We start from the raw sequence: 15,185 nt of genomic DNA on the forward strand, positions 1-15,185 counted from the left end.
GTACCATATACCATGTACAATATTATATGGGTTGGCAACTAAGTGATTGCGGACTTTGTCATTATATATATTGTCAAAATCCGCAATCGTTTAGTTACCGACATATAATACGATTACACGTGAACACACGGATGATTCGTGCCACTTAAAATGGAAATTACGAAAGTGCTTGTGTATTCAACGGTCTTAATGAAGTCGTATCAGGTGTTGGCAAATGTACACTCGAAAGATTTCCACGTAAATTCCAGCTGTTTCTATAATTCAATATCAACAAGAGATTAAAGCTGCTGCTACGTATATGGAGTAATAAAAGCGAAGAGCAATAACTACGCGTTTCGTGGCACAAATTTCCATGTAACTAACTTGAGGGCGATGCTTCAACTCATTAACATAGTATTACGTCGGAAATTATTAACCGAAAGGCTTTCTCGTCACGCGAACACAGGACATTCTGCATATTTAACAGCATGAGTTCGATCTTGCTTTAATTAGCAATTAACAATTTCGTTAAGCACAGCTGCACTGTTAATCGCAACAGGGCAGCAATATCATTGCGTGTCCCTTAATTGTCGCCATTCATCCTTCGAATGGCGAATTGCCAAGCGACGCTGTTCCGGTAACAACATCTCGCTTGCCGATCTTCCGATCCTTGTCGATGGCTAACCTTATTTTCACAATTACGTTCGTGCAACAACGAGAAAAGTCTAACGAAATCGTACGATTGTACGATGGGAACTTTCGCGAAACGATCGCGCAGATTCGATGGAATCGTCGTGTCGAGGAAATAATTGACGTGGGCTACTAATTAAAAGCTTACTAATTGGAAACTTCGATCAAATATTTGTGATCATCGTCGTCGTGGAACGGAGGCGTCTAATATTGGGTTGGCAACTAAGTGATTGCGGATTTTGTCAATGTCACCTAATGACAAAATCCACAATCATTTAGTTGCCTAGCCAATAAAAACATTTACTTTTCTCAGTTGAATTCGTTTGAATTCGTTTTTTAAAGAAATACGTTTTAAATACAACTCTATAGGAATTCTACAATGGAATTCATTTCGTTTTAACGAACGACCAATCTCAAGAGGATTCGATTATTTTTTCGTTAGCCATTAAACTATACATTGTACTCATTTTCACCGACCAGCTACTTGCTACTCCATTGCACCGATAAAACAGAAATTTTCTACCGGACAAAAGGCAACAGTAATATTAACAATGGTGTTTAACAATAGCCGCTGCTTGACGTATTTCCTTAATTTCCTTGTTTTTAACGTACGAACGATTCACATCGAATTTCCTCTTAATCGCTTGTTTTGTATTCGTTTGCACGAGTATACACGTCCCCCGCGTTAACACTTTACCGACCATTAGCCGATTCATCGGCTTTTTGTCACCGATGCTTACCGACTGAGAGCCTATTAATCACCTTTCTATCGCTGACAATCTTTCTCATTATTTGAGCAGTAATTTATTATTTAGTACTAAGGTACCTTGTTCAGTTGCATCAGTTGCGTTGCTTTGTAAGCTGCCGCAGTTTTATACCAATTTGAAAAACTTAGCGTTCGCGATGAACGAAAAGAACGGTATTGGAGAGTCTAAACCGAAACAGAGCTGCCGGTCGGACGTGCGTATGCTGCTGAACCGCTAGCGGTCAGTAAAGTGTTAATTATCGGGTTGGCAACTAGGTGATTGCGGATTTTGTCATCAGGTGGTATTGACAAAATCCGCAATCACTTAATTGCCAACCCAATACATCGCTCATCGTCACACAATAAGATTTTGTTTGGCAACGTGATACTTCTCGCCATGTGGCAAATAATGACAAAATCCTTAAGTGGTGTTGACAAAACCCGAAATCACTTAGTTGCTAACCCAATAACTCTAATTCTCTTTATGCACAATTTTAATGATGCAAATACACGCTTCTAGTAATAGTAGCTAGTAATATGCAAAAACAAAAACTTCAAGTTCAATTTAATAAGAAACAAGTTACTTCTACGAATTTAGTTATGCCAAGGTGATAAGAAAATAATAGAAAATTTTGAGGTAAATTTAAGAAACAATGTCTCCAATATTATAATTTTTGTATAGCTTTTTAATTCACTGAGTTTAACATTGACACTTCCCAACTTCCCAACTTTTTAATCTCTCTCTCTCTCTCTCTTGTTAGAATTGTTAGAATTCCAACGCGAAATATTTGCTTGTTGCTTTCAAATTTTCCATCGTATTCAAACTTATACTTTCTATAATATCTCGCATTAATCAAAACCAAATAAAAATCTGATAACACTAAGTCTATGAAAATAAGAGAAACGACGTAATAATTTCCATAAAAATTTTATGTCAACAATTATAGTTACGATAAGCATATAATTCCCTTCCGATTCGTTAGTCTCAATCATTTCCACATGAATGTTATTTATTTATAGTTTGCATAATGTAATTATACATTTCATTAATTATGGCCTACTTTTGCCGTTTTCAAACAACTTGACAAATACTCACCAAATTACAGGTCAATTAAATCGGTATCGTAGCGTACTCACCTGGAACAAAAGAGAAAGACAAATATAAATCACTGGAATAGAAAAGGTTCTCCGAATATGTCAGCTGAGCGAAATTATTATTTCATTTGTACTGTGGCCTCACTTGGCAACAATGTATATCGTCAAAGCGAAGTGGCTAATGAACCATCAATATCCCAACAATCCTTACGCTGAATATTCGAGAAGGTCCGGCACCGTTGCCACGCGCGCCTAACAAACGCGTGGATAGTGGGGATATTGAGGGGCGACAAACAGAAAAGAATCGAATCCGATCGATAGTTAAGTTTGAACCAGGGAGCGATGAAGTCGTGCTGCAACCGCGCAGCGAAATTGACTAATAAAACCGAGAGCGATACGTAATGCGATCAAAAGAAGATACTTGTTAATAAATATATCGTTGACCTAAACACCGAGTGATTATTTAACGCGCGACACCCGATATCACCTCAGTACTTTACAATTTGTCCAGCTGGACATTTGGTAAATTGCTAAATAACATGTGGATGGTTACCCCCAGAGGGATACCATCTTTGAGTTTGACTATTTTATTTCATTAGTGAAATCAATGGGGTGTTTTATTTTTAGTCTTCTATCTATCAGAGTTTTACTCGCTTCAGCAGCCAGCTGGTTTGGATCTGTTGCCGTTCTTTCCTTGTTTTTTCTATGTACCTGCCGATTTCTTCCTTCACCGTTGGTATTTTTAAGTCTATACCTATATCCTCGTTTCTGACATACCAGAGGGCGTTCACTATTGTTCTGAGTATCTTCGATTGTAGCGATTCTAGTTTATTTATGTGGCTGCTGTCCCCCATAGTGGCATTCCGTACGTCCAAATTGGTTTTATTATCGTTTTGTATATTTTTAATTTATTTTCTATGCTGAGTTTATAATTTCGACTAGTTAACCAGCACATCTGTCTTATTTTGTCTATAATTGATTTAGTATATTGCTTCCATGTAAGTTGCGTGTCTAAGTGGAGTGATAGGTATTTAAGCTGCCTTGTTTGTGTTATGTGCGTGCCATTCAATTGAATATTTGGTGGTTTCCATTTTCTTAGTGTAAATGTAATATGGCTGCATTTACTGGGGTTTGTTTTTATTTGTTTACCTTGTAGCCATTTTTCTATTCTTTTGGTGTGCTCTTGTAGTAATGTGGTGGCTGCTGTTTCTGCGTTAGTGTGCCTGACGTACATCCGTGTCGTTCGCGAATGTCAGTATTTTGCTGTTGGTATGTTGGCTATGTATATCGTGTATAATATTAGTCCTAAGACGCTTCCTTGCGGTACCCCTACCTTGATGTCTTTTACTTCACAATATACATCCTTTATTTTTACTACAAAAGTTCCGTTGCTTAGGTATGATTTGAATAAGTGGTGGATTTGTTCCGGGAAGTGTTTTTTGATTGTTTGTAAGATGCTTTCATGGTTTGAGATACCAACTGAGAAAAAAGATTAATTACAATTCGTATAGGAAACTCGGTTTGAAACTCGCAGGAATTAGGGAGAATGATAAACGATGGATGGAAACGGTGAAACATTGACAATGTGGCTGATCGCTGACTACAATTCCGCTCTCCATAACGTTTATTATTATAAATTCAGTGGCCGCGCATACGACTGATATTTACGACATTCGATAATGCAGTATCACGTTAGTGAAATATCGTATCTGGTTGGCAGATACAGTGGGAAAAAATGGAATGGAACACCGAGGAATCTGCATGTCTCGTGTATCGTGCGAAGAAAAATACTGGAATGTTAAAAATACAAAATTCTTCGCTTCTCTCGTACAACAGTTTATGGATTTAACGACTTCCCTTTATTTATAGTTTCGTCTCGATGTTGTTGTTTGCGCAGCTGAAAAACAGAACCTCTTCAACCTCGTGTATTAAAAAGAAGAAAAGAAAAAGTAGATGACAAAAGTCAAATATTGGCAACATGTTTATCTGTTGGCAAGAAAAAACGTTGATGAATGCGTGTTCGTGAAGGAACATTAAACAGCGAATTCCGCGTCGTAATTTCAAGATGGACGCGAATAATATCGACTACCTGATCAAAGGAAAAATTGGTTGCACATTAAATCAACGAAAACTATGTTATTTATAAACATAACTGTTACAATAGTTTGCATTAAATCAACGAACACTACATTAGCATTGCGATCTTGATATTTGGTTAATTGTAATAATGGGTCATTAATTAATCTTATTGAGATATGTATAATTTTTGTGCTGGACTAGGTCGAATGCGTAGTGGGGATGTTTGTATGTGGATATCAGTGTGTGGAGATATGTGTGTGCGCGGCGACTGAAAAACAGATGAATGTAAACAGTTCGGTCGGTTAACAGTCTACGAAAGGTCGGGTATGGAAGAAAGTGCTAAGACGCGTGCAAGTGTGTATCGATGAATATTCTAGAAATCGTTTATAAAATAAATATATGTCTACGTTAATAGTAATGCCCAGTGTAAATTTAATGTCTCCATAACAATATTTCGGTCATCGAGATCCACAATTCTCAACAAATCTGATTAATTAAACAATTGGTCATTAACCCGGTCATTAATAATCGTAATAAGAGTCGCTAACAAATTCGAATAAGAGAAAGAGCAGTTTATATTGAATTAAATTTTACATAGTGATATTCGATTAGGATCAAAGATCACTGTACGTTCATTGATTTAAGGTTATGTACCATGTCGTTTGAATTTATTTTCTTTCATATTATAAATATTTATCATTTTCTGTAAATTTCTCGATTCCATCGCTAGAACTCGCGATTAGCAGACTTCGAATGTTTACGCATTTATGGGAAATTGAAATATGCAGAAAAATACGAAATAGTCAAAGTAGCATAAAATAGTCGTTACTATCTCTTTCTACAGTAGTGTACGTAAAAATATGAGTTTATTTACCAAATGTCCAGCTGGACAAATTGCAAATTATAAATTAAATAATAAAAAAAAAGAATGAGTTTGTCAAAATTTCCGCAACCAAGTGAATTAGAGAAAACAACTAATTAGCTTCGACTAATCGACTTTCCATATATGCTAATTACACGGAGATATCATAAACCGTCGACGATTAAAATAAGTTTCCTTTCTCCTAAAATTGACATATTTCGAACACGGTTAGAAAAATTAATTACGCAGCGTAAAAGTGAAGATGTGATGCGAGAGCACGTGCTGCGATAAAAAATATAAAATTCAACATCGGCCTTGTTTATTCTGTAATTAAATGTCTTAACAAACGCGATATTTCAAGTTAATTGTAAAAACGCTGCAGCTCCATCGAAACTCTTAATTTGCCTGCGTGCGTTCGCGGTTAACAAACATCGACAAATTACTCAAATAAGGCGGACACAGACACTTTTCAACAGCTCGCTCGAATCAACATACCCGTGGGCAAATATTGCGTTTCGTGCGAACTGCCATGACAAGCTGATTCATAATCGAACCGCGGTGGAGAACCGCGAGTGAATCGAGAGAGAAAAAAAAAAGCAAAACAAAAATGTCGGAGAAAAAAGATAGGACTCCACTGTTAGCAGTGTTTGCTAATGGAATTTCCGTTGTGAATAAATTTCGTGTAACGAACGAGTCGGAATAGGAACGATACAGTTTGACGGGCTAACAGCGCCACCATTTCGTCTGCGAGCAACGCATTAAAAAATATTCTCTCTGTTCTGGTTGCCCCGTTAAAATAAAGAGCAATATTTCATATAACGGTGGTTTCCTTTCTTTTTTTTTTTTTTTTTTCTAATGTTCTCGTACATTTTACCCCGTAATTCTTTTTCGAACGTGTAGCTTTAATGGATTTTTTTCCAAGGGCATCCGGTATTAAATGAATGTCGTTAATGTCTTCCTGCTGCTGCTGGCTTTCCGTGGCATGAACTTGCGGAAACGCTTAATATCGTGTGTTACACGCCATGCTTTACAGATTTGATAAATTGGTACGTAGCGGAGGTGTTACGTTCGTTCTTTCGATGGATGAAATTGTACGTTTTTTGGAATGGGCGAATGAAAGGAAAGAACCTAATGGAGACAGGAAGAAAAAAAGAAATGCAATTTGCTACACGTGTTTATTACAGGCATTTAGCGTGTACTGTTATTAGGTTGTAACACACACTGGCTATAAAAAATATTTGCAGATAGGTTCATCAATAATAAAAAGATGTTTAATCTACATTTCAGTTTCGTTATGTCAAATTTCTATATTTACGTTAAAATAATACTAATTGTTGAGAATTGTGGATCTCGATGGCCGAAATATTGTTATGGAGACATTAAATTTACACTGGGCATTACTATTAACGTAGACATATATTTATTTTATAAACGATTTTTAGAATATTCATCGATACACACTTGCACGCGTCTTAGCACTTTCTTCCATACTCGACCTTTCGTAGACTGTTAACCGACCGAACTGTTTACATTCATCTGTTTCTCAGTCGCCGCGCACACACATATCTCCACACACTGATATCCACATACAAACATCTCCACTACGCATTCGACCTAGTCCAGCAGAAAAATTATACGTATCTCAGTACTAATAAATGAAACTTAATTAGTTAGTACGTAAATGTTAGAGAGTAAATATAGCAATATTTTTTCTAGCCACTGCTTAGGTTATATTTGTATTTTATTTATTCTATTACGCTTATTATTATATTATTATATTATACTTCTTATATTTACCAATGGAAATTTATTTTAGTATTCTTGTTACCAAAGATTTTGATACTAAATATTCTTCATTATTGTACTTATTGTTATTATTATAGTTGTTATTACATGGTTTTTATGATCTCAGAACGTGGAGTTCCTTTTGTAAGATAATAATAAATCAATAAATATAAAAATATTCTACTATTATGTATTTTTTAAAAACCAGTCATTTTGGCTGGTTTTGGTAGAGATAGCTACGTCTCAAATGCCAGTAGTTTCAATGTCAATATCTCAGAAAAAAAACTCTGCAAGAAATTCTCAAGCAAGAAGGACCTTGTACGACCTTACATGTCTAATACCAAACTTTTATATTCTACTGGCATTACCCGCCACGATAACTATAGTTATAACTAAATCAAGGGGAATTTTCAATGATAAAAGAGCTGCAGGTTGTTCGATCTTTTTAAACATTTCAGCCTTTCTATTCTAAAAGAACAAAAGATTCTAAATGGCCCATTTCATTTTCTTTGGCGCGCGTATGTATGTGTTGAAAAGGGGTGGAAATCCATCGGGAGAACGTGGCATTTGTTAATGCCGCTAGTCGGTGAAAAGTTGGAAAACGCGAGTTCCTTCTCTCTCGTAATTTATTTATCGGCCGCGTCTGCATCCTGCAAGCTGAAAGCGCTATTCACCGAAGGCCTTGGGGAATTTTTAATGAAAGCGGTGGCGGAGTCGTATGACGAGGCACGAGCCCGCGCAAGACGCGCTCCCAAGACATGATTGCATAATTATTGAAATACGGGTCATTCGATTCGCGCCTCTATCGCAATCTGGCGAAAATAAACGAAAAATGTGAATACAGGTGATGCTTTTTCTGAAAACAACAGAGACGTGTTGGAATTTCAATGAAATTTTGTATCTCCTTCAGTATCTTTATACGCTTTTATCTATTTATCGTGGAAAGTATGTACTTCTATCGATACGGTTGTGGCAGCACTCGGCAACAATGTATATCGCCGGAGCGAAGTGCCTAATGAGCCATCAACATCCCAACGGTCTTTCCGTCGAATGTTCAAGAAAAAGGCGTGCGTGGCAACGGTGGCGGATGCCACATAAACGCGTGGATAGTGGGGATATTGAGGGGCGACGAAAAGAAAAGAATCGAATACGATCGACAGGTTCGAACTAGAAAGCGATAAAGTCGTGCTGTAACCGGGCAGCAAGATCGACTAGCGAAACCGAGAGCGATACGCGACGCGATCAAAAGAAGACACTTGTTAATAAATACATTGTTGTCCTAAACTCCGAATGATTATTTAATGTACTGCACCCAATATCACCTCACAGTGTTATCTGTTTTGTCTTTAACTGCGGCTCAAATAGAATACTATCCTTTCTTTAGGTGCTAAGACATTTCTAATTACACGTGTATAAATGTAGTGTTTCTCAATTATGGGACGTTGATATGTTGGTTGGCAATTAAGTGATTGCATATTTTAAATAAGAAAGAAAATTCAGAATTTTTGCTTAAAACTATAACATTATTCAATTAGGTATTGTCCGTTTCTGTCGATCACCTTTTGCCATCAGGCAGTGTCATAATTCCATGTTCATAAAACTTCTGATTTTTGCCAGCAAACAACTGAATTAAATATGATTTTACATCATCAGCGTCATTAAAAATTTTACCATTTAAGGAGTGCTGCATGAAACGAAATAAATGGTAATCTTAAGACACAAGGTCAGGGCTATATGGCGGATGTGACAACACATCCTAACCTAGATCCAATAATTTTTGGCGAGTGACCAAAGATGTGTGGGGCTTTGCATTATCATGCTGGAAAACAACACCCTTACGATTTGCCAATTCTGGCCGCTTTTCTTGAACTGCATCGCTCAGTTTGGCGAGTCGTTGAACGTACACGTTTGAATTAATCGTTTGGTTTCTTGGTAAAAGTTCAAAGTACAGAATTCCTTCATGATCCCACCAAACTGACAGCATAATCTTTTTTTGGTGAACCTCAGCTTTTGGTGTCGTCTGGACTGGTTCATCTTGCATCATCCACGATCTTTTCCGATTAACGTTGTTATAAACTGTCCACTTTTGGTCGCCAGTAATCAGTCGTTTCAGAAATGGATCAATTCCGTTGCGTTTCAGAAGCGAATCGCAGATGCTAATGCGTTGCGTCAAATGAATTTCCTTAAGCTGATGAGGGAGCCATAAATCGAGTTTCTTGACATAGCCAAGCTGTTTTAATTTTTTTTAATGCATGTACGCGATACATTGAGCTTCTCTGCAATCTCACGCGTTGTGTTATGACGATCTGAATCGACAATGGCCTTGATACGGGTCTCATCAACTTCGACTGGACGGCCAGGTCGTTGATCATTTTTCAGTGAAAAATCAGCAGAACGAAATTTGGCAAACCAATTTTCACACTGCCTCTCTTTCAAGGCTTCATTCCCATATACTGCACATGACTTCTTGCGTGCTTGCGATGTGTTCTTATCTTTTTGAAAATAATACAATAAAATGTGTCTGAAATGCGCGTCTTGTTCCTCCAATTTTAAATTGGGATAAAAATGAAACTAAATAACTAATCCATAGAATTTCTTTACTAAATTAAAGATGGAGGTCCAAACAAGAAGACAATATAGGTTAGGTGCTTTGAACACGTTGACAAAACAAAAATATCTGCTAAGACCACCCACTCACAAAATCCGCAATCATTTAATTACCAACCCAATAATAAAATAATAGAATGTAAGTTAAATATCGACGTAAGATTGTCCAATCAAAAGCAGAAGATAACAAATCAAGAATAAAACCTACAGCCGATTGTTGAAAAATTTCAACTAGAGAAATTATATTGAAAGTTAATGAAACTTAATGAACTTAACAAACGAATAAATAAACAAACATAATGAAAAGATTTTATTTTAAACAAGCCAATATCGAACTGTCGCCACTGATCATTGTGATATGCCAAGTTGTACAATGCGACTATTGAAAGCGAAAAGATTCTATGTGTAAATATTTAAAAGAGACGAAGGAAGGAAGAAAAATATTGAAATAACGACAGAAAGCCAAGGAAGTCTTTGAGAAAAGCATCGAAACGTCCGTATAGAAATACGTTGACGGTGAAGGCAAGCGAGCAGGATGAAAGAAGTGCAGCTTGCGAGAAGAAAAGTCGCGTAGTGTAGTCCGAAGAGGTTCGGAAACGCCTGTTCATCTATCCTCTAGTGGTCGGTGGCCGCAAAAGGTTTCTTTTATCGGTAGGCACGAGCGGCAGTCGTGACATCAGGGGCACAAGATAGAAAAGTATAGAACCGAGAATGAGACGGAGGAGAAAGAGGAGGCCAACTAAAGAGCCCGTGTTATCAAGTTTTAACGAGGTGTCCAGTGTTCGGATCTTACGAATGCGGGGCTACATCGCAGACACAAAGAGGAGCCGTGCACCTCGCTGAAAGCTCATTTTTCCGTGCCACTGAGGAAAATTGGTAAAGAGAGGCGCAGCAGGAAAGTGCAGGTCCCAAGAAACGAGCGTGTAAATCAATGGCACAGTTCAGTTACCGACTAAATGGGCTAATGAGTAAGCATTGAACGAGAAAGCCAATATGAAAGTACGTCGAGGGACGCGTAAATCGCAGCTGGGAAATTAAATGAATAAATCAACGAATGATTTAAGGTAGTCTTGGCGTGTTCGAAGCTTGTAATATCGAGACAGAGTTAGTACAGTTGGCTAGTGAACTGACACGCGAGTAGGCGAATTAATAAATTGACGAATGTTGAACATGTTGAGAAACGAATTTATTTGGCTTAAAAAAAGGTAGCTAGATATTTTATTCTTCCGGAAAGAACGACATACACGCAAGTGAGTGATTAAACAATAAATTCAAACATTGATCGAAAGATACATAATAATCGTGGCGACTTTTACAATTATGTTCCAGCTAAACGCAAATTATATATAACTAAATGTATCATTGGTTTGCAGTAAAATATTAATATTAAATAATTTAATAATATATGTAGCGTTCAAATACTCTTGACAGTCACTTACAACACGTGTTTCTAATAAATGTATCAACTCTTACCTACGTTGTTAAATCCTTTTCAAATTTTACTGACATAACCTAAAAACTTCCATCTTCCTACTGACATCTGCTTGTCTAAACAAATTACTTTAATGTACATCGTTTGTATATGTAAGCGCGCACTTTCGTGAGCCACTGTACGTACCAATACCTTTAAGGAAATCGATTAGTGAATTGAGTATGTGAACGACTTAATAAATGCGTGGATATTATACTCAGTCGATGAATTCTGTCGGCAAATTAATAAATTAAGGAACACGTTGTCGATACTCGGTTATATCGGCGAATTAATCTCCGTGAAACGCATCAAGGAATAACAAAGTAATATTTATAAGCGAGAGGAGAAACAGATGTAAGAGAAACGCGAAGGGGGGAAAGATAACGCCGCTGAAACGCCATCATCCATTCTCACTGCTCTTCGACAAATGCAAAGGAACGGAACTGTTGCGGTCGATCGAGAGCGGAACGGTTCGCTTCGATTGGCATCGTTGTTGCAGTAACAAAATAATTGCGGGATTCCGTGAGAGGATGCCGCGCCTTTCACCTTCTCCAAAACACTTCTGCAAAATGGCAACACTGCTCGTTCCACTCACGGCTGTCGAGTACCGCAGCGCGATTCTGATACAAACGGATAGAAAGATGAAACGAGACGCGATGTTTAACTATCGGTTGCACCTGAAGGATTCGATTTTTTACACTTCTTTTTTTTCCTTTTTGCACTGTTCTTGCTTCTCTCGGAATTTTCTTCGAATAATTTCCTTCCACTGTCGGACTAATTAGCGTAACGAACGGCCAGATAATCCACGCTTTGTGTGTATTGCGATAATTATAGATCGTAAATTTTGATGCGCACGCCGGATGTCTCGGTAAACAGGTTTGTAAATAACAGTGATAAATAATATCTTTAAAAACGGCGATTCTACGGTTGGAAATGAATGCGAGCAAATAACGTAAACCTTCGTTGTTCTGAATTTAAATTTGTATAAGCTTTTGTTAGCTGCGAGCGCTACGGTTAATAAAGTCGCCTAGCGGTCGATGAAAGAATCTTAATGGCCAGATGATGAAGGAATTAAAAAGAATGAATTTCAGTAATTAGAATAATGATGTGTAATATGTAGCTGTATAAATGTATTCTGTATGTATGAGATTATAGTTAAAATAACGCAATGAATACAAATGGGTTATGTGTAATTCACTTCTTTGTCTGAATAAAAGTCAACGTTAATTACACCAGCAAAATCTGAAGTTTGTTAAAATAACGGTTATAATGTAAAACAGAATTACAGTACACCGAGTGTCTAAAATGGAAAATAGAAAATTGAAAATACACGTAACATTAGATACGAAGGTAAATGTTAACTAAGACAAATTAACATATCAACTATAAATCAACATCATTCGTTTCACACAAAACTATTTATTGTCTATTTATCGTCTAATTTACCAAACGTCCAGCTGGACAAATCGTAAAGTACAAATTTGAGGTGGAAATAGATGTAAGTGGCCCAAGAAATACTCTTCATGTTCAACAACAAGGTTTATTAAACAATTAACAGTCAACGATCAACAACTAACAATCACGCTTCTCGAATGTATTTGCTTCGCTGTTACGCTAGACCCTTCGCACTTCGTTGTTCGAAACGGAATGAATCTTTTCTTTCTTTTGTCGCCCCTTAATATCACCCCACTATCCACGCGTTTGTTAGGCGTTTGCCACCGTTGCCATGCACTTAAGCACTTCGCTTCGGCGATATACATTGTTGCCAAATGCCGCCACAAATTAAATAATAAAAAAAAATTTATCGTCTATCAAATTATTCCCTTCTTCAATCCTCTGTTTCTTATTAACACTAGAACTACCACACCAGTCAAATTAACTTTAAAATTCCTACTTCGAGTTATATTTTTTCCGCAATGATGTAATAACTTTCGCAACGATAACTAAAAGAATAATATAATGAATTTTATTTTGTTTCTTATGTATTCGAACTGAAAATAATTTTGTATCGAGGTTACTTATGCCAATACCAGTCAAAATGACGTAGCGGTACTTGTCGACAAAAGTCATCATAGTTTTTGCCCAGCAAATCCGCTACGCAAGAAACCGTGTTTACTCAAACACGAGCTAATTATAGATCTATCGACCTTAGGCGGTTCCGATCATTAGGCCAAATCCATCGTTTTTGCCGTGACCATAGGCTCGTGAGTCAGCTACCCAAAAAACCAACAATTGTAAACAGGTCGCGAGCTCGGCGCCCGTTGGGACGTTTCGAGAACATTCTCGAAATTCAAATCCCAACGCCTATCGTCAACTCCGGCGGATATAAATATAGCGGACAGGGTAGCGACGCGACCTTAGTTACCGAGAGATTCGAGCAGCGACAATCTAACCGACACTTTTTTGCGCCGATCGGTTAGCGACCGCGAAACGAAACCGCAAGTATATTGTACGACTAGTGTAAGCATCGGGTAAATTCTAATAAACTTCGTAGTTAGATATATTCCGGTGTTTGTGTGAATTAATCGACACCTTATCACCTCAACCGGTGACCCCGACGTGATTTTTTTTGTGTAAGAGGTGACAGTGATAGACTAGTCGCGGTGTGAACAGTATAGTCCGCAAACCACACTATGGAAAAGGAGAGCAAACCATCTCCAGCTTCGTTCCGCGTGCCGCCGCGGAGAGAGAGAGAAGTATTTCGGCGTAGCCGGCATTAGCGACGATGACGAAAAAGCCTTAGCCCCCGTGGGATTCCTCGACCCACCATACCTCGCAAAGATAGAGGATACCGTGACCAACCTCCCCGCAACCGGCCAGTACGAGAAACTGAAGAGCGAGCTAATCCGCGTCCTGACAGAATCGGACAGCGCCAAGGTTGAAAGGTAAGTTGAACGCGAAGAGATGGGCGACAGAAAGCCCTCACAGTTTTACAATGACCTAAAGAAACTAGCCAGCCCGCTCGCGTCCGACGAGTTCATCCTAAACCTGTGGAGGAACCGCCTCCCTGACCGTATCAGGGAAGTCCTGGCCGCAGTTGACGATACGAACATAGAAAAGCTGACCAGGACTGCGGATAGGATCGACGAGGCGTACGATCGCCACGGCCACCGCGCGAATAGGGTGGGCGCAATCGCCGAGCCATCGGCACCGCATGCAGACAAAAACGACGCGCTGGCCGCCGAAGTCAGCAGGCTGAGGGAGGAGATTAAGGCTTTCAAAATCGGCGCGTACCGTAGACCGCGAAGACGCTCGAACTCCCTTACACGACGCCGTCGCCGTTCCCGTTCGCGTGACACCCCGCGTGAGGACGCAATTTGTTTTTATCACGCGAGATTCGGCAATCGCGCCACAAAATGCACCGCCCCGTGTAAGTGGAACCCGGGAAACGACCCCAGCCGTCCGTAAAAGCGGCGGACCACGACGGCTTGGGATCTCGCCGCATCTTCATCGTAGATCAGAGAACGAAAATTTGGTTTTTAGTGGACACCGGGGCCGACTTCAGCGTTTATCCCCGAAGCAGGCTATCCAGGGACGCGAAGAAAGCAGCGTACGAATTATTCGCTGCCAATGGGACGCCCATCGCAACGTACGGCACCTTGGCGATGGAGCTGAACCTGTCCCTCAGACGTGCCTTCAAATGGCACTTCACGATCGCCGACGTGCAAACCCCCATCATCGGCCTGGACTTCCTGAGCCATTACGGGTTGCTTGTGGACCCAAGAAAAAGACGTCTTCTTGACACAACAACTCAGCTAACGACCCGGGGATACGCCGCCAACTGCGAACAACTCATGATTAAGACCGTAAAGGGGGATTCGGTCTATCATCAACTGTTGGCAAAATATCCTGATCTAACGCGCCCACCGGCC

General features: G+C 38.9%; 1 protein-coding gene across 11 annotated transcripts in view; it reads right to left on the bottom strand.

Moving 5' to 3' along the window:
- LOC126926433 (tyrosine-protein kinase Btk29A-like) overlaps window positions 1–15,185 on the bottom strand; it is a 193,861-nt gene that overhangs the window by 76,806 nt on the left and 101,870 nt on the right. Inside the window, exon 5 of one of the 11 annotated variants that reach the window (XM_050742750.1) lies at window positions 2,327–2,551. The exons of the other annotated variants lie outside the window; for them this stretch is intronic. Coding sequence (XP_050598707.1) covers window positions 2,526–2,551 — 26 coding nt within the window. The 3' untranslated portion in view covers window positions 2,327–2,525. Of the gene's footprint in view, window positions 1–2,326; window positions 2,552–15,185 lie in introns of those variants that run through there. 11 annotated transcript variants of the gene reach the window in all.

Source organism: Bombus affinis, chromosome 18 (assembly GCF_024516045.1).
Source record: "Bombus affinis isolate iyBomAffi1 chromosome 18, iyBomAffi1.2, whole genome shotgun sequence".
Lineage (NCBI taxonomy): Eukaryota > Metazoa > Arthropoda > Insecta > Hymenoptera > Apidae > Bombus > Bombus affinis.